The sequence below is a fragment of the Tachysurus vachellii genome, chromosome 19, assembly GCF_030014155.1.
Source record: "Tachysurus vachellii isolate PV-2020 chromosome 19, HZAU_Pvac_v1, whole genome shotgun sequence".
Lineage (NCBI taxonomy): Eukaryota > Metazoa > Chordata > Actinopteri > Siluriformes > Bagridae > Tachysurus > Tachysurus vachellii.
In genome coordinates this window covers 19,323,095-19,342,966 of record NC_083478.1, presented here as the reverse complement: position 1 = coordinate 19,342,966, position 19,872 = coordinate 19,323,095, and the positions used below count along the sequence as shown (strand labels likewise).

Here is a 19,872-nt window from a genome sequence, read left to right as displayed (position 1 = left end):
TGGAGCTTAAACAGACCATGACTAGCGTCCTGCCCTCAATATGGCGTGTGAGACAGAGTGCCTGCTGTATCTTGCCCAAACCCATCCGCACATACACACACACACACACACACACCCACACACACACACACACACACACACTGGTGACAGGAGCACAGAGTGTTAATAAGACAGGCGTGAAATTAGCCCTGATGCTGAATTCTTAGAAGATTCCTAGAAAAATAATTTCCCAACTGAACATTTGTTCCTCCTCAATCTAAAACGCTGTAATTTATCGCTGACTTGTTCACTCACTGATGTACAAAAGGGTTCGTGAGAAAAACTGGATGTTCCAGTCTGCACAATTTAGTATTAATAGAAAATAAAACGGAAGCCAACGATCTCTGACCGCTAATACTAAAGCTTTATCCCAGATGTGCTCTCTAAAGCTGAAGATACACTACATTCCTTTCGACCTCCTTTCCACCTTTTTTTTTTTCAAAATTGCATCTATGCAAAACGTATGCATTTGTTCTATTAGCATTGAGTCAATCCCTCTAACATTAGCATGAGCTCACATATGACTATAAGTGTTTAGTGTCGCTGTGATTGACAGGAGAGACCGTAATATAATCCATCCCTTCCAGAAAGAACAACCAATGTTTCTCTCTTTAATTCCCATCCACTCATGGCGGTGACATTTCTCTTCCGATCCGATTCCGATACCAGAGTTTGCCGGTATCGGCCGATACCGATACCGATCCGATATCTGTGTTCTTTTCTACCTTTAAAACTAAAGAATGTATATAACTCGCTTAGTTATTAAGATTTATTTGTTTTTGGCAAAGAAATACAATAATGCACATTACTGGGTGAAAAATGGTTTTCAAGAAACCTTAAAAAAAGTATTAATGCAGTAGTAAACAGTACATTTAACAGTTAGTGGTATAACAATCTAAACCATATATACTGCAATTATTAAATTCAATTATTTTCTGAAGAAAAGGCAATACTTTAAAGTGAATCTTAAATTAGAAACTCTTGAAACACAGTGCAAAATGTATTAAACAGTAAACCTTGCACCCAAATGAGCGACATGTTTATCGTGCTGAGGTAAATGGAAAGGGCGCCTGCTAAACCTGCCTGTCTGTCGCAGGCGGTTGTGCAACATATTTCCTATAAAATTTATTATATTTATATTCATTAATGTAATTTAATATATAAGTGTATTTTTCTTATAAGTTTAAGCAATAATCTATGGTGTTTGCTGTTCATTAATCAACCACCACGGACATGGGCGTCGGAAGCAAATAAAAAGTGGGCGTGTCCTGTCCCACACACATATAATGGTTCAGATGCCCATGGATTTCAGGAAGCAGGAGCGTGTTCAATGCTGTAGGTAAAAGGCAGAATGGAGTTTAATTTATTAGGGCATTCCTCAAGCAGAATGGATTCGACTGGCGGCGATAAATAATAAAAATAATAGTAATAAAAAAAGACATGCGCTGAATAGAGACGGTAAAAGTGTGTGGGTCCAATATTATCGGTCTTAAAAAGTGGGTGGGTCCTGTCCCACCCACTTATAATGGTAATGACCACGGGTATCGGATTTGGATCGGTCACGCACCACCGATACCCGATCCACTCAAAATGCTTGGATCGGCGCCGATACCGATCCAAAATATCGGATCGGTACATCCCTACTTACGATCTCCCAACAATACTGCAAACGCTTTTGGTTTCATCACTAACCAGCAGCACAGATTCAGAAGTTCTATAAATAGCTGCCAAATTCCATCAGTGTGAAACCCCTTTTTTGTAAAAAGCATTCATGAATTATTCAAAGGTGTAAAGTTGCCCCTTCATCACCTCCCTTGTGACACAATCAGACTAGCGTATGGCTAAGATTTGTTCTCACAAATATATGTAAAAGCCTTCTAACAGAGGTAGAGCTTTAGTCTACATTCTTACTACCACCTTCTCTGGTAAGATAGTTTCCTGGTGCTCTGCAATTCTACACCTGCACCATTAACACTGCTGATGAGAATCAGACAAAGAACATCTTCAGTGGATGGTGTTTCTGAGAGCCAAACTCACCAAAATCACACAGCTTGAGCACATCATCTGAGCTGATTAGGAGGTTCTCTGGCTTAATGTCTGTAAGAGAGAGAGATGAAAAGAAAGAGGAAAAGAAAAATAAATCAGGTCACTCAAGGAAAATGTTGAAACCCACTGTTCAGTCTCACTTGTGACACATTTCAGATGTATTTGACATGACTACAAATATATACAAGACCAGTTACCATTTATCGTATTAAGTTACATTTTTAATCTATTGTTGATCAGACGATGCAGACGTAAAGAACGATTGGTGGTTATTAAACACGTTTTGGCTGTTCAGCTAAATTAAGCAACTCCATTTATTTCACATGTTGGACAGTGTATTCCTGTATGCCTGTTTTTACATTATACATAAAACTGATTTAAACCACTCTCATTCACTCACTCACTCATTTTCTACCGCTTATCCGAACTACCTCGGGTCACGGGGAGCCTGTGCCTATCTCAGGCGTCATCAGGCATCAAGGCAGAATACACCCTGGACGGAGTGCCAACCCATCACAGGGCACACACACTCTCTCATTCACTCACGCAATCACACACTACGGACAATTTTCCAGAGATGCCAATCAACCTACCATGCATGTCTTTGGACCGGGGAGGAAACCGGAGTACCCGGAGGAAACCCCCGAGGCACGGGGAGAACATGCAAACTCCACACACACAAGGTGGAGGTGGGAATCGAACCCCCAACCCTGGAGGTGTGAGGTGAACGTGCTAACCACTAAGCCACTGTGCCCCCCCCGATTTAAACCAATTGGAATTTATTAAGGAGTGTACTGTATCATTGCTGTTTCTATGTAGACGTTCTTTGATTTTGTGTCGTGTTAATTCTTTCTGCAATATTTCCCTGTATCTGCTTACAGTGCATAAATAAAACTGCATTCAAGAGCTCAAGAGCAAAAACAGACTGCCTGCAAGTGGGACAGTACCTTTCACATTTAGCTCCTCCACAACAGCCTAGTTAAAGACCAGCTCTCTGCCAGTACTGTTTTTACTTTACTAGGTCATCTACTGTATCATCGGTCATCTCGATAGTTTAGGCATTCAGAGTCGTACGTTTAGCCAAAGGATGCTGCATGTCTGACACACATTCAAAGCTAACAATAAATGCATAACTTCTCAGAGCTCATTAGAAACCTTTCACTCCTCCTCAAGAGCTCCTGGTCTCTGTCTGATGGTGTTTTCATTGTGTACGAGTAGCAGTGAGCTCTAAAGGAGTTCAAACAATCCACACTCTCATTCTACTACTGCAAACTGGCAAATCTCTTACCCCTGTGCACTATGTCGTTCTTATGGCACCAGTGGATGGCTTTGGTTAGCTGGTAGATGTAGTTCCTCACTTTGTCAGGCGGAACTCCGTTAGGCAGCTCTTCCAGCAATTCCAGCATGTTCTACACCAGCAAACACAACAAAATAAAACATCCAAATATATAGCCAAGCAGAACATGCGGCCATATATATATTTGCTTAAACAGAAACAGTCAATAAACAACCCTAAACTTGTCTCGGCTAAAGAATGTTAGTCTTTTTATTTATGTTTAGACCTTTCCCGTCTATTCTAATTGCACTTATTCTGTATTTTCCATTTTTGCTACACTAATGTTGGTATGTATATATGTGTTCTCTTCACTGAGTAAAAAGGACTCTCAGAAGGGTCCAAGGAAAAGTGAAGGCGTATGTGAGAACATAAAAAATTGAGCAACATAGTAAGGACGTAAGGCAAAGTAAAGACCTACAGTAAATAAGGGTATAATGAAAAGTGAGTACTTATGTGAGAACATAAGGACAAGTGAGGACAGGACATAAGTAAGTAACATAAAGTTCAGACCTAAATAAGCATGTAAAAAGTGTTGTAAGGCATGTGAGGACTTAGGTAAGAATATCAGGAAAAGTGAGGACTTAGGTAAGAATATCAGGAAAAGTGAGGACTTAAGTAAGAATATCAGGAAAAGTGAGGACTTAAGTAAGAATATCAGGAAAAGTGAGGACTTAGGTAAGAATATCAAGAAAAGTGAGGACTTATCTAAGAGTTAACGCAAAGTGAGGACCTACTGTATATAAGAACATAAGGAAAAGTGAGGACTTGCATAATAATACCAGGAAAATAGAGGACCAATATAAGGGAAAAAATATCTGTGCTATTAGAAAAAGAACTGAAGTAGGAATTACCTTCTATCTATCTATCTATCTATCTATCTATCTATCTATCTATCTATCTATCTATCTATCTATCTATCTATCTATCTATCTATCTATCTATCTATCTATCTATCTATCTATCTATCTATCTATCTATCTATCTGAGGATGTCATATAATGAAAAGTGTGTTATGTTACATGGTATATTGTGTGTGTAGACTTTATTTGTTATCTGCAACAAATGGATCTCTTTCTTGAGGAAATTATTGAGTAGGATCCAACACAAGATTTTAAATTAAATATTCATCTTTCCGTTATTGTGTCCCCCCTTCTCTATTAGCATGTATCTAAAATGAAATTCACAGAGTTTGAGCTGAACTGAAGCATCCCACAGAGCGGCGTCCCTGTGTGTACCTTCTCCACATACTCAAACACCAGGTAGAGCTTCCCTCGGCGCCGGAAAGCCTCCTTCAGCTCCACAATGTTTTCCTGCTTGAGTGTGCGGAGCATCTTCAGCTCCCGCAGCGTCGTCTCCTTCACATCCTCGTTCTCTGCGTGAGGAGAACATCAGGCTTTAATAATAATAATACCAAAAAGATAAAGGGAGTGCACAAGGTTCCCAGAAGTGCTACTGGTTATTTTTTGTTCCTGTCCTACATAGATACACACCCACCTGAGCCTATTAAACAACAGAGGAGTCTCAGGGTGGGGTTCTGTCTATAATCTACAGACGTCTACATCTGTAGTTCAGCAAAAATGTTATTCGGACAGTTTTCATGTGTTTGGTCTTTTTACGTTCCCTTGTGCCCTGTTTGTTCTTGAGCTAGATGGCTATTTTAGACAAAAAAAAGCAATGAACAGCTTAAAAAATATTAAACAGCAAATAAAATTAAACGAAAAAAAAAGATTATAGTAGAAATAGAAGTATACAAATCAATGTATATTATTATATTATATTACCATCATATTATATATTTTTTTGGCTGTGACATCTTTGTTATTTCTTACATAACAGTTCATCCTAGGCCTGGAAAACAAGTCCTAATTTTTATTACTAGACCATCAATTAAAAAAATTAGGTGATTCGTAATCAAAGTTCAAGCCGTAACTGATTTAAAACACTGTTATTTTCATTCTGATTTATTAGTGCTAATAAATAACAGTAATGAACACCATAATTCAGTGAACTGCCATAACACAGGCTCTAAACATAATATCTAGATGACTTCAGTGTTTTTTATGGGCTACGATGTTAATAATGAGAACAGATACATCAGTGGAAGAAATGTGACACTATTAAAGAACATATCAATTCTTAAAAAGCGCCAGCATGTGGGCACGGCTCTGGAACTGAAAGCAGCACGGAAGCTCATGTCCATCTGCTTTTCTTTACCATCTGCCTCACCATAAATCCCCACAGCGGCGGATAATGAGCGTATTAGTCGACTAGTCTATGCAACATTTAGTGTGTAATACTTCTAAACTGGTACGAACGCGCATGCCTTAAACAGCTAACTTAGAAACCTATGTTTCATTAGGCATCGCACACTGTTGAAAAATATTACGAATGAATAAATACTTTGTAGTGCTGTAAAGTAGAAAAAATACGTAAAAGAGATGAAGCAGCAAAAATAAAATGCCCTGTTCTGTTATCTCATCTTGGGTGATCTTGTTTTTCTTGCATTTGAATCATACGTTAAGTGCTAAAAATGCTAAACGATTAAGCTGGAGCGTGTCAAAAAATAGTAGGCAGCAATTATTTTGCGAGATGAGACACAGCATTGGTGATAATCTTGAACTGTCAAAGAAGAGCTAAAGATTTACAGTAGTCTGATCATCGATCTGGAAGCTCTGTGAGGCGCTGAGAGAACTTTGTAATTACTTAAAAGTTCCTTCAGGGTTCAAGAAACGAAACAGATTCTGAGGACACCTCTGTAAATTTAATATAAGGCACATATATATTTAAATAATTATCGAGATTCTCGTTTGATTTTGTTCTCTGTTCGTGTCACTTTATCAGTCTTACCTTCGCTGTCCTTGAACTTCTTAATAGCCACGATTTCATTAGTCTCCTGTAATAAAAGGAAACGTTGGTGATTAGGGATGAAGCTGCCGCTCGGAGGGTCGTTATGCCACACAATCACATTCCCCAGCAGCGGGCCGTAATGAAAAACACACCCGTTATTGCACTTCATTAGCCCGTGAGCTTCGGTGCTGCGGCCCACTAAACAAAAGGCTCTTCTCAGAACACAGAGGCAAGAAAACATTTAAAACAATTAAATCAACAATAATAAAATAAATAAAATAAACAAGTAAACTATATTTTGACTGCTGGAGGTTATTTATGTCTAGGTAGCACAAACGAGACGTAATAAACATAGCGTAGACGTAAACAGCAGTGTTCTGTGGAGGATGAAGTGTTGAAGTGTTCAGGCTCTGTGACCCAAACTGCTCTGAATAAAAAGAGAAAGATGAGAACATCTGAGGGCTGTAAGTGGTGTTTTTCTTCTTCTTCTTCTTATTTTTCAGTTTTACTACATTATATTTTATTAAATTATATTTTATTATTATATCTTTGCACCTTTATGGATTAATGCTTTTCTGTATAAAAATACAGAAATAAATAATTTTTCTGTGAATTTAATCCATCTACTCAGGCTTATAAAACATGAGCCAAAAACAAAAAAACAACAAAACAAAACAAAAAAAAAACACGCAGTCATTAAAACACACAAATCAGCTTCTTGCTGGGGTTACACTGCATTTTCACCAGGCAAGCAGAGCTGCACTAAAATGAAAATCTTTTCATAATCTGAAACACAACACCACCACAAACAGCACAGTAATAAAATTTCAGCCACTGCTTAGTTAGATAACAATGGAGTATGTGCGTATAAATGTGTGGCGGTCCAGGAAAACCCATCAGATGGAGAGATTCTGGCTATTAGTATTTAAGAATTTGTAGTTTTTAAAGTGTCTTCAAAGCAAATGATATCAAACCCGTTTCTGCTCTCTCAGATGCTCCAAGAGTTTGTTCATAAGAAGCTCAAAAACACTGTCTTACACTGAAAGCCAAAAGAGTCCTGAATCATTTTGGATCAGACTTTTGGCAATAAACTTGTATTTTTTTACACTGATTGAAAATGTCCCATAAGCCGACTATCACTGTGTGGTGGAAATGGACTTTTATGTTCATGTACTGTAAAAAAAGGGTTAACAACGAGGGACAACTGAATGGAGATTTTTCTCAACAGCGAATCATCTGTTTCCACCTAACTCTATCCTCTGCATCTTCTACTCTCAGACCAGTTACCTTCATGTCCTATTTTAACACATCCATATATCTCCTCTTTGCCCTTCCTCTTGTCCTCTTACCTGCAGCTCCATCTCCAACATCGTTCTACCAATATAACCATCTCCCTCCTCTGTAAATGTCCAAACCATCTCAATCTAGTCTCTCTGACCTTGTCCCCAAAACCAACCTGAGCTGTCCCTCTGATGCGCTTGTTGTTAATCCTGTCCATCCTCGTCACTCCTAAAGAGAACCTCAACATCCTCATCTCTACTACCTCCACCTTTTCCTCACTGCTACAGTCTCTAACCCATACAGCGGAGCTGTTCTCACCACTGTCTTCTACACCTTTCTTTTGATAATTCGCCATGATTTGTTTTTATTTAAAAGTGTTTTTTGCACAAATATGAAAAATGTTTCAATTTCACCTTTTTCCTATTAGGCTAAGGGCCTTTTTACACCCGGTCACTTCATGTGTTTTCTCTGATCCGACAGCTATCTGATTTGTTCAATCTGTTCCACTTACATTAGGCCACATAAATGCGTCTTGCCGAATCGGATATCGATCCGATCTTTCTACTCCCGCCCAAAATGCAAATCAGAACGCAATCAAAAAGAAGACGAAAAACTCGTTATGACGGTTATGCTACAAAAACAGCATTTACTGTTTGCTGCATCTTCGCTGGCGGCAGCAGCGCATTTTAAGGCCCAACGAGACACCTGGGTGAAAGATCACCTGCGAGTGACGTACTTCCGTTTGGGAGGAGTATAGCGCTGACGTATGTGGCTTGAACAACCACATTCATTTACACCTGTCCAGTTTCATCTGAAACGCGTCCCAGACCACCTCCTGAAGTGGTTTGAACGAACGGATTCATATCCGTCTCGAAAACGTTTCGAAGGGCATTTGGACCTGGTCTTTTTACCATCGGATAGCTATCGGATCACAGAAAACGCATGAAGTGACCAGGTCTAAAAAGCCCCTAAAAGACAATTTATACAAACATACAACAATAATCGCTATAAACTATAGAGCAGATTGTATCATGTGTAGGTAATGGTTAAGGTAAAGTAAGCTACATAAAACACACAACAGTAACACACACACAGCAGGAGGTGTGCGATTAAATGTGCGATTAAAAAAATGGAATAAAATAGAAATATAAGACAGCTGCATATCGTTCCTGTCATGTTCGGCGAGCAGCAGGTGATAAAACATTGCTAACAGAACCACCCATCAATCTCTTCCTGTCTCTTTGCCCGTACTGTCCTATTTCACACATACTACTGTAGCTCTGTCTCCTTCCAAACACCTCTGTTCTACTTTCGGCCTCCTAGGAGATAAAAAAAAAAAAAGACATGAGGGCTAAGATGCAAAAGCGGGGATGGTTGCAAGGGATGTGAAGCGGGGCATTACAACACGAGCATTGTTGGTCCCAAACGTGCTGAAAAGTAAAAACAACCACAAGCTGTGTGATAATACAGACAACCAAAAGAATATGAGAATGAAATGTAAAAATGTCTTTACATGTGGTTGACATGACGTGTACAAAAGGCTTTAAACAATTGTATTTACAGTATACAGTAGTGGAACTAAAGGGCTTTCCCAGGAAGTCAAACATCACCGATATTCCTACACACGATTCCCAGACACTCTCTGACATTAACATTTGTTTCTTTTGTTTAGGATTTCAACTCAACCACTCAGCACGTCTTCACACCCAGTGTGTAAAAGCCAGGCATTAACACTTCAGCTTCATTGTGTGTGTGTGTGTGTGTGTGTGTGTGTGTGTGTGTGTTTTTCTGTGTGCAGTTGTATGGATATGCTGCATCACCAGTCATGCTAAGCCCCAAGCTGTGTTCTAATTTGGGACCCGAGGCTAACGTCTCTCTACAGAGGAACACGAAAAACAACCCAACATGGCTGATTTTACACAAGTGCACTACATGCAAATTTCAACACTTTAACAACATCTAGCATTCTATATTCGTCATATTCATTCCGTTCATACCACATCACTCTACCATATGCGAATCCAATCGCTGTATTCAGAAACTACTTTTTCAAAATTTTATCTGCTTATTTGTTTAGCTGTTGCAATTTTCCACCATATTTCCCTACATTCATTCATCTTCTACCGCTTATCCGAACTACCTCGGGTCACGGGGAGCCTGTGCCTATCTCAGGCGTCATCGGGCATCAAGGCAGGATACACCCTGGACGGAGTGCCAACCCATCGCAGGGCACACACACACACTCTCATTCACTCACGCACTCACACACTACGGATAATTTTCCAGAGATGCCAATCAACCTACCATACATGTCTTTGGACCGGGGGGAGGAAACCGGAGTACCTGGAGGAAACCCCCGAGGCACGGGGAGAACATGCAAACTCCACACACACACAAGGTGGAGGCGGGAATCGAACCCCCAACCCTGGAGGTGTGAGGCGAACGTGCTAACCACTAAGCCACCGTGCCCCCTAATCTTATGATATCTCATTTTTATTTTTAACCTTAACGTTTATTCCCATTTTAGAATCTTTCTATCCCACACTATTTTCATTTCAAGGTCAGATGAAAAGAGATCAAAAGAAGCCTTTACTTTGTCACCACCAATGATGCAAGTCTTCACAGATTAGGATTTGATAATAATCTGGAGCGCGTCATGAACTGAACGATGAAATGAAACAAAAAGCTGTTTGATTGTTGGGTGCTTGATTGGGTTGGTTGACCATTTCTCATGGTTATCCAGGATACAATGAATTGCAGCTGACCTTTTTAGCAGAGGTTATGATATGACTCTTCTGTGTTATATAACGATGAAAATGTGCATGATTTATAACATCGTGGAGCTTCGTCTTTGTAGGTAATAAATGGAGTTGTTTATATTGTTTAGAAAAGTCTAATTATCAGATTTTGGCAGATTTAAGCAGTGTTTTACTATCAATATAGCTTGAGTTTTTTCCTGCATTATTGTGGAGAGGTGTGAATTATTTACCAGTATTAAAACCCTGCCCCTCTCTCATAACCCTGCTCAGAAGCAGCTAAACACAACTCGTGACACTTTAAACACTGAAAGCCAACACAGTCCCACTGTGCTGTAATGTAATGTTTGGCAATAATAAAGCCTTCTTCTTCTTCTTCATTTTTTTATACTGATTTGTCCAATAAGTCGATTAAATGTTGCAGCTAAACTGTTATAGTTTGAACTGGGAGCTATATATGCTCTTTTTTGGGGTATTAAACATTTTGAAGAATCCAGTTTGGGGTTCAAAAGCAGCTATTGGTGATTAACCGAGTGCCTCTGAGAAGGCAGAAAGCATCCGCCGAGCCGTATTTATCAGCCGTGAGACACATCTGTGGTTGAGAGATTCTAGGAATCCATTAACACAAAAAGACTTTTGCTCCAAGAACTCTGATCCCGGTTGTCTTTAAGATCAGCGTGCTAGCAGGTCCTCATTCTGACCCTGTCAATCATAACAGATTTCTTTGGTGCATTTGCTGGACCTCATTAAAGAATCTCAATAGAAAAGCAAGTTCAGGAGTCAAAACTGGTTTCAGGCAGTTTGACAACGTCAAGTCTTTTTCACATCATTAAGACCAACTTTCTCTCCTCAGCTGCTTGGCATTTGTCTTTTTTTTTGGGTATGAGATCTGACAATTATCAAAGAGGCAGGCTATTTGCGACTACGGCGATGTCGGATCTCACACTTGTGCCTCTGATACTCTTTTGTGGCGTGAGTGACGGCTCCCTGGTGACCTGCTCGTCTCCAGCATGGATGAGCAGTAGATGAATTGATCTGTCAAATCCTGCATCTGCTTGTGATTGCTCATGAACATGATCTGCTTAGGTTTTTTTTTTTCCTGGAGATTTTCTTAGCAGATTTAAGGAGTGGCAAGTCTGGAATGTTCTGAAAAACAATAAAATATTGTGCGAAATTAAGCACTTCACCAATCTGGTCAGAGTTTCAGCATATCTGGAGCATATTCCAGGAACGCTGTGCATGTTGCAGCTTGTTAGGAAGTTGGGGGTCAGAGCACAAGGTCAGCTGTGAAACAGCATCCCTGTAGCAGAGAGGGTTTAAGGGCCTTAATCAAGGGGCCAACAGTGGCAGGGGGCTTAAGCCATAACCCTTTAAGCCTCCGTTGCCGAACCAGCTAGAATCGACTGTAGACCCGAATTTGCAAACGTAGCATCGTAACTCAGTTCTGAGCTAATGTCTGTTAATTAAACAGGAAATGGAAAATCATTATATTTGGTTTAAAGCCTTTGAATCAGCAGGATTTTGCAAAATTCTTGACTGCAATAAACCGATACTTGAAAATGCTTGGATGCTTTATTTAAAGGATTGTCGCTAATGTGCACTGTTGAGGCTACGTTCACATGGTACCATGGGGAACAAAATGCACCTGTATGCTACCTTTATTTTAAAAAAAGACAAATTGTGCAGTATATTTTGTTTCTGCATTTGAAAATGGTTTTGCAGTCTTTTTAAAATAATCCTTGGTGTGTTTTGTCCTTGGCACAGTTCTTCAGGAGGTGAGACCGGTCTGATGGTATCTGAGAATAGTCCAATCAAACTCTAGAAAGGTTTGACTGCAGTAAGAAAAACGATTCGACTCCGAATCGACTCAGTTGCCGGAAGTGGAACCGGCAAAGGCTAACGGAAAATTCTTAGATCAGTTCTAAGAAACTTTAAAAGGAATCTGAAAAGGATCATGGCACTGGGTTGGCATCTAGAGATCAGTGCTTTTTCCCAACACTATAAAGAAGGCTTCACTTGTACTAACACACACACACACACGTCAGTATCCCTGTAACAAAAGAGAGACAGTTCCTACATGGACAATGTGTCTAGTGTGTAGATTAGAGCAAGGACTCAGACTGCAGCTCGATATTAATACCCAGAGATGACGCCTCGCCTTCTCACTCTCTTTGTGTCCCTCTCACTCTTTTTATCCATTTTCACAATTTCGCTCTTTGTTTGTCCCTTTTCTCTCTCTCTCTCTTTCTCCCTCTCTCTCTCTCTCTCTCCCTCCCTCTCTCACTCCCTCTGTCTATCCCTGTCCGGAGGAGATTATCCAGAGCGGCAGAACCCTGGCCAATGACGTATAATTCCTTTCAATCGCACTTGAACAGGGTGTCATCATTCTTAAGAACGATGGCTCTGTCGGTCTATTTTGATCAGTCGTGAGTGCCACTTGAAAAGGAGCAGTGTTAAGAGGGAGCAGTATGAACCCTGTATACCAAACGGATGGCAGTCTCGAGCCTCTGATCTTTCACATGCTACAGGAAAGTACAGGACTCAGTGGAGTGTATAGAAGCTGAAGATGTGTGCAACTATTTATGCTTTCGGTGATGAACAGGGGTCAGCATGGGCACTCTGACTGGTCTGGAGCTACTCAGCTTCATATTCAACAACATGATGCTCTGTGTGTCCTGAAACCTTTTTCAGAAATTTGCGCTACAGTAGCTTTTCTGATTAATCAGTTGGCTAACCGGCTCAATGAGTTCAGGCCATCCAATGACCCTGTCACTGGTTCACCGGGTGTCCTTCATTGGACCACTTTTGGTAAGCACTAATCACTGCGTAATGGGAACACGACACAAGACCTGCTGTTTTGAAGCTGCTCTGATTCTCCCAGTCATCGCAGATAGACATCGCAATTTGTCTCTTGTTAAAGTCTCTCAGATTCATTTTTCCTGCTTCCAGATCCGACTGTAAATTCCCTGTGTTCAGTCATTCCATTTGTTTACTGGAAAACACGTTCTGCAATGAACATTTCTACAAATATTTACTCTGTAACATAAAAAAAGCAAGATTTTTTTGTAAGAAAACTTAAAACCCAGTCTTTATTAATGCTTTATTTTTTTTCAGAAAAATCTAACGAAGGACGTGAGACACGTGATTTCAATTTGTGTGTTTTCTAAAAATCATTCAGCAGCCAATCAAAATCCAAATCACACCCAAATCAATGTGGTTTTATTATCTGTATATATTATTCCTTCTCAGGCTTGCAGAAAATAGAAAACACCTGATCTGTAACCTGGAACCTGGTCTAACTTCTCTATCTGATAACATCTCTATCTCTATCCGCTGACAACAGCGCTGAATCAGACGGAGTGATTTACCACAGGCAGGGTCATTTACGATCTCGTTTCAGATAACCGCTCGCTCTACCTTGGGTGTGAAATACGGACATGCATGAAAAAATCCATGAGCAGTGTTAAAGATCCATTTCTCGGCCCAGTCGGAAGGAAATTGACCACAGGGGATTGAGAGGACAGTATAGTACAGTTAGTATAGAGCATGAAAATAAACTATGTTCAAACAGGAAGTGGAGGTGACAGTGGACACAAGGTCACGAAAACTAGACGTTTTTTTTTAGACGCTGTAGCTGCTGTGACTGTGTTTTGGAACGCTGTACATCCTGAGACGTTTTAATTTTCCCTCACAACATTTGCTTATACAGTACGAGTTCTGTCCGCTAAACCGGTCACATGGCGTCTCTCATCGTCACGCGACGTTTCCGTCTTCGTACAGTAGTTGTAGTTTCTCGGACTGGATTACGCAAAGTATGACTTTGAGCTATAATTAGATATTTCAAGCCACATGAAAACCTGAATTTAATAACTGTAAGACATGAGAGCTGGAGGCACAGGCTGAAAATACTGCTGTGTTTCTTTATTAGGGTCACGGTCCTTAACGTTTATTTATTCAGAATCTTTGTTATTCTCTGCAGTACGGGTGAACGGATCAGAACCGTTCTGCTCTTGCTTGCTGATCTCTCGCTTGAGGACAAGACATGAGGGCATGAGTGAAAAGTATCTCAGAGATTCCTGATACTGTTTCACGGTTACCTTGCAAAAAGACACACACACACACACACACACACACACTTTCCTGTGGGAGGAATGCAAACTGGGTGAAATATGTCCTGTCTGGGCCAAATAAAGAGGACAGGCCCACAGGTAGTGTATTGGACCGAGGGTCCTAGCCATTTCCTAAAATACAAGAGATGGTTAAAAGGACAAGACTCTTGTTTTTTTTTTTCCTTATCTTTTATTCCGTCACCTACCTCTGTGTCGCCTTGTGATCTGCCTCATTGTTCCACTAATGCACATCACGCTTTTAGTTCTTCTTGTTAACTGTGGAGTGTCCCACTCAAAATGACCTATTTTTCTCACGCCATGCAAAAGCTTCTCTCTTCTCTCCCGTTCACTCACTTCTGTCCCACTTTTTCATCATTAGGGAGAAAGAACCTCCCTGCTCCCATAAAAATAGGGCGAGTGGCTATTTCCAACACCTCGGAACACATAGACACTTCATATACCAGGGACGTTTTGTTAGCAAAACTATTTAATTTGACTTTATAAAACTGGTTTGATTCATAGAAGATCCTGTAGGCAAATGGTGTCATGTCAGACATTAGAGTCCAAACTAGATTGAGCTTTTATAACAATACACAGGAAAGTACATTAGACTAGGGATGTACCGATACCACTTTTTCTCTTCCGATCCGATACCAGAGTTTGCCGGTATCGGCCGATACCGATACCGATCCGATACCTGTGTTCTTTTCTACCTTTAAAACTAAAGAATGTATATAACTCGCTTAGTTATTAAGATTTATTTGTTTCTGGTAAAGAAATACAATAATGCACATTACTGGGTGAAAAATGAAAACACAAGAAACCTTAAAAAAGTATTAATGCAGTAGCAAACAGTACTTTTAACAGTTAGTGGTATAACAATCTAAACCATATATACTGCAATTATTAAATTCAATTATTTTCTGAAGAAAAGGCAATACTTTAAAGTGAATCTTAAATTAGAACTCTTGAAACACATTGCAAAATGTATTAAACAGTAAACCTTGCATTCGTCAAAAAAAGTGCAATGCAACATTGCGACAACCAACAGAACAACCATGTCTAAGTATATAGACGTCACCGATGACATAAACCTGTTTCAGGATTCGCCCCGACTTCACCACTCACCTCCGCGCCCTCTCCCCCGTCCCCCTTTGTCCTGCACCCAGTTCTCCCCCTCTCGGGGGGGTGTCCGGGGGCAGGTCCGGGGGCAGGCGGGGACGGGGCATCTGCTTTGACGGATCATCCATTTTCCACTTAACTTGCGCGAACTCCATGTGTTCGTTTGCATGATGCTTCTGAAGATGCTTGATTAAATTTGTCGTATTGTAATTCGAAACACTACATCCACCTCTTGAAACTTTGGCTTTACAGACATTACAATTTGCAGTGCTACTCTCTGCTGAATCAAGCGTAAAATACTTCCAAATGAGCGACATGTTTAACGCGCTGAGGTAAAAAGAAAGGGCGCCTGCTAAACTTGATTGTCTGTCGCAGGCGGTTGTGCAACATATTTCCTATAAAATTGATTATATTTATTTTCATTAATGCAATTTAATATATACATGTATTATTCTTATAAGTTCAAGCAATAGTCTATGATGTTTGCTGTTCATTAATCAACCACCACGGGTATCGGATTTGGATCGGTCACGCACCACCGATACGCGATCCACTCAAAATGCTTGGATCGGCATCGATACCGATCCAAAATATCGGATCGGTACATCCCTACATTAGACTACACAGAATTTTCTAGAATATCTTTGTTTTTCTATTCACTGGAACTACGAGGCTCTAACACTGATCCAGCATGACAATGCAGCAGTGCACAAACTCCCTGAGCTCCATGAAGACATCATGTGGATGTAGAAGAACTGACTCTGACTCATCCCCACCGAACACCTTAATGATGGAACTGGAGTCTCCTCACAACATCCCAACATCACAGTCTGATCTCACTAATGTGCTTGGAGAATGAATGAATGATCAGAAATCCCCAATGCCTTGCTCCAACCTCTAGATCCTGTTACGATGCTGTCAGAGTGATCTACAACATGGAAGAACCTCACAGGATCCTCAGGCGTCTTCCTTCTGTGTTAAAACCACTATAAGGATGAAGATGAAGATGAAGATTGTCGGCTCAACCATTTGTTACTGAAATGCCATGTGTTTTTTTTTTATCCTGACTAATCAGGCCAAAACGAGCACTTTTTGACGTCCTTTTTTTCGCCCTTCACGACTCACCCAGGCTGAAGATTTACAGGGACGTGTCTGGACTTTAAAACAGTTAGTCATTTTTAAGTAGGTTAATCACGCCCTTTAAACTATGTGCAGCAGCTGTAGCTAGATTTCACGGCTGGGCGTGACGACGCAGTGACAAGGTGTCAGGATAAGCAAGGCAAACAAGCTTGAACAGTCATATGTGACAAAACTATTGGCACCTTTTATAATATTCAAAAGTAAGAAAACAATCAGTTTTAAGGAACGACTGACAAGCACAAGTCAATCGATAGAACTGAAGATAACACAATGCCGTGTTTTTAAATTAAAGCATCTTAAAATCCACTTCTAATATGCTTCAGGCTCAATTTATTCTTTTTACTGCAATTTTTTTTTTTTTACTGAAATTGAGTCAGTTTCGATCTTGTGAACAAACTGGTGTCACCTTAAAATATAACAAAACACAAAATAACATTAAACACAATAAGGGCCTAAAAAAAACAGGGCTTTGTAGCTGCTGACTGAGGTGAAAGAAAGAAAGAGATAGAGAGAGAGAGAGAGAGAGAGAGAGAGAGAGAGAGAGAGAGAGAGAGAGAGAGAGAGAGAGAGAGACGGATGCAAATATACAGACAAGTGGATAAACAGAGAGAGAGAGAGAGAGAGAGAGAGAGAGAGTGAGAGAGAGAGAGAGAGAGAGAGAGAGAGAGAGATGCAAATATACAGACAGGTGGATAAACAGAGAGAGAGAGAGAGAGAGAGAGAGAGAGAGAGAGATGGACAGATATACAGACAGATGAAAGGACAGACAGAGAGACAGATACAAACAGATGGACGGCAAGACAGACAGACAGACAGACACATATATACAGACACTTACACAGATATACAGACAAACGAATAGACAGAAGGAAAAAAGAAAGAGAGAGAGAGAGAGAGAGAGAGAGAGAGAGAGAGAGAGAGATACAGACAGATAGACAGATATAACAGATAGAGAGAAGGAGAGCAGACCTGCCTCGTGTACATTAAATATAACTATACAGTGATAAAAAGTTTTTCTTGACACAAATAAAAAAAGGTTTTTTATGAATGAATCAAATCAAGAGATGCTGTTATGGGAGAACGATCAGCTTCGAGACAGTAACTGTGACCCTGTCGTTTATCATTTTTCTACCACAGCACGTCCCCTAAGTGTTTCATTCCTGCAGTTACACACACAGATTCAGCATGAAGCAGTACGTACAGTATAACACACATGACGTAATACATTATTTCATCTCCACCTTTCTGTGGAAAAATTCTAATTCAACCAACATCACCGTGAATCAGTTTGTTACCAAATACTCCGAATCAATGGAGATAAACTGACTCGGCTTTGGTCACGGGGTAAACAGGTTTTACAGACAGGAGAGGGGAATGAGAACGTGCGCTAAACCCACACACACACACACACACACACACACTAAACTATTTCCCTGAATGTCACAGCCAGCCTCATTTTAACGCCTTCCTCGTGCACTCATGCATATCTCACGCTGTCAGCTGTTTTTTTTTTTTTTTTATAGCTATGAAGTTCTGTTCGTGCAACACGGCTAAAAAATGCCTGTGAAAAGAAAACAGTGTTAAAGTAAAAGAATACAAATAAGTTGCATATCTCAAGGACAGCTATTTTGAAACATTGAGCAAAATATACAGTATTTAAGCTACATTATTATTATTATTATTATTATTATTATTATTATTATTATTATTAATGTAGAATTCTTTTGTATTTTTCCCTCTTATACTAACCATCTCAAATGACCCTTGAATTACTCCACAAATTACACACAAAACACAAAATGGAGGAGGAGGAAGAGGAGGAGGAAGAGGAGGAGGAGCTGTATGCTGGTCTAGCAATTATCAAATATCAATTATTTATAGTTTTAAAGGAGAAGGAGCATTTTTTCTATTTTTACTAGTATAAATAACCTGAAGATATTTAACAGTAAACTGACATTTTATTAAAACGTATTTACGAGACGTTTCAGACGATGTTGTGTCTGTGAGTCTGATCTAATATGAGTCAGTACTTGTTCTTTCAGTGTGTGTGTGAGACGTGTGTTTGTCCCTCTGTTGATAATCTTACACTGAAGATAAACCTGAGCTGCTTTTTAGATGAACAAACACTTGGAGCATCTCAGAGAGCAGGAATGGGTTTGAAATCAGCATTTACTCTGAAGATACAAACATCTGTGTGGAGGAAAAATGAACTGTTTTTTTTTTTTTTTTTTAATCTTTTCTATGAATATACACTCACCGGCCACTTTATTAGGTACACCTGTCCAACTGCTCATTAACGCAAATTTCTAATCAGCCAATCACATGGCAGCAACTCAATGCATTCAAGCATGTAGACATGGTAAAGACGATCTGCTGCAGTTCAAACCGAGCGTCAGAATGGGGAAGAAAGGTGATTTAAGTGACTTTGAACGTGGCATGGTTGTTGGTGCCAGACGAGCTGGTCTGAGTATTTCAGAAAATGCTGATCTGCTGGGATTTTCAGGCACAACCATCTCTAGGGTTTACAGAGAATGGTCCGAAAAAGAGAAAATATCCAGTGAGCGGCAGTTCTGTGGGCGCAAATACCTTGTTGATGCTAGAGGTCAGAGGAGAATGGCCAGACTGGTTTGAGCTGATAGAAAGGCAACAGTAACTAAAATAACCACTCGTTACAACCGAGGTATGCAGAAGAGCATCTCTGAATGCACAACACGTCGAACCTTGAGGCGGATGGGCTACAGCAGCAGAAGACCACACCGGTACTAGTAAGGTGTACCTAATAAAGTGGCCGGTGTATAACACTTCAACACTATAACACTATGTATATATATATGGCTCCTAGTTTTGAAGTGAAATACTTATACTTTGAAAACAGAAATAATTATGAAACTCTACAAATTCTTAAAGTCCTGAGTGTCTACTTTCATATGAGCTTCATATTAACACCACTGTGGAGCGAGACATGTGGAAGACGTTAAGTCATAAAAATAGACACAAGAAAAGCACGAGCAAATTCTGTTTTCAGGTTTCTGGACCCCAATGAAAGAACCCCAATGCCTCGGAAGAACTTTATTCCAGTTCGGAAAACTGTCTTCTGCTCCTGGAGCTGTACATTAGAGTTGAGAATAAAGTTGAAAGAAAATTAATGTGTGGCCTGAAGGAGTAAAAAATAAAAAATAAAAAAATGACTATTAAA

General features: G+C 40.0%; 1 protein-coding gene across 2 annotated transcripts in view; it reads right to left on the bottom strand.

Annotated features, from left to right (window-relative positions):
• Positions 1-19,872, bottom strand: part of LOC132861988 (cyclin-dependent kinase-like 5) — a 67,245-nt gene that overhangs the window by 18,179 nt on the left and 29,194 nt on the right. For both annotated transcript variants that reach the window (XM_060893778.1, XM_060893779.1), the window contains exons 4-7: positions 6,269-6,314; positions 4,657-4,793; positions 3,374-3,494; positions 2,077-2,136 (exon numbers count right to left, since the gene is read on the bottom strand). In XM_060893778.1, the coding sequence (XP_060749761.1) occupies positions 2,077-2,136; positions 3,374-3,494; positions 4,657-4,793; positions 6,269-6,314 (364 nt within the window). The remainder of the gene's footprint in view (positions 1-2,076; positions 2,137-3,373; positions 3,495-4,656; positions 4,794-6,268; positions 6,315-19,872) is intronic.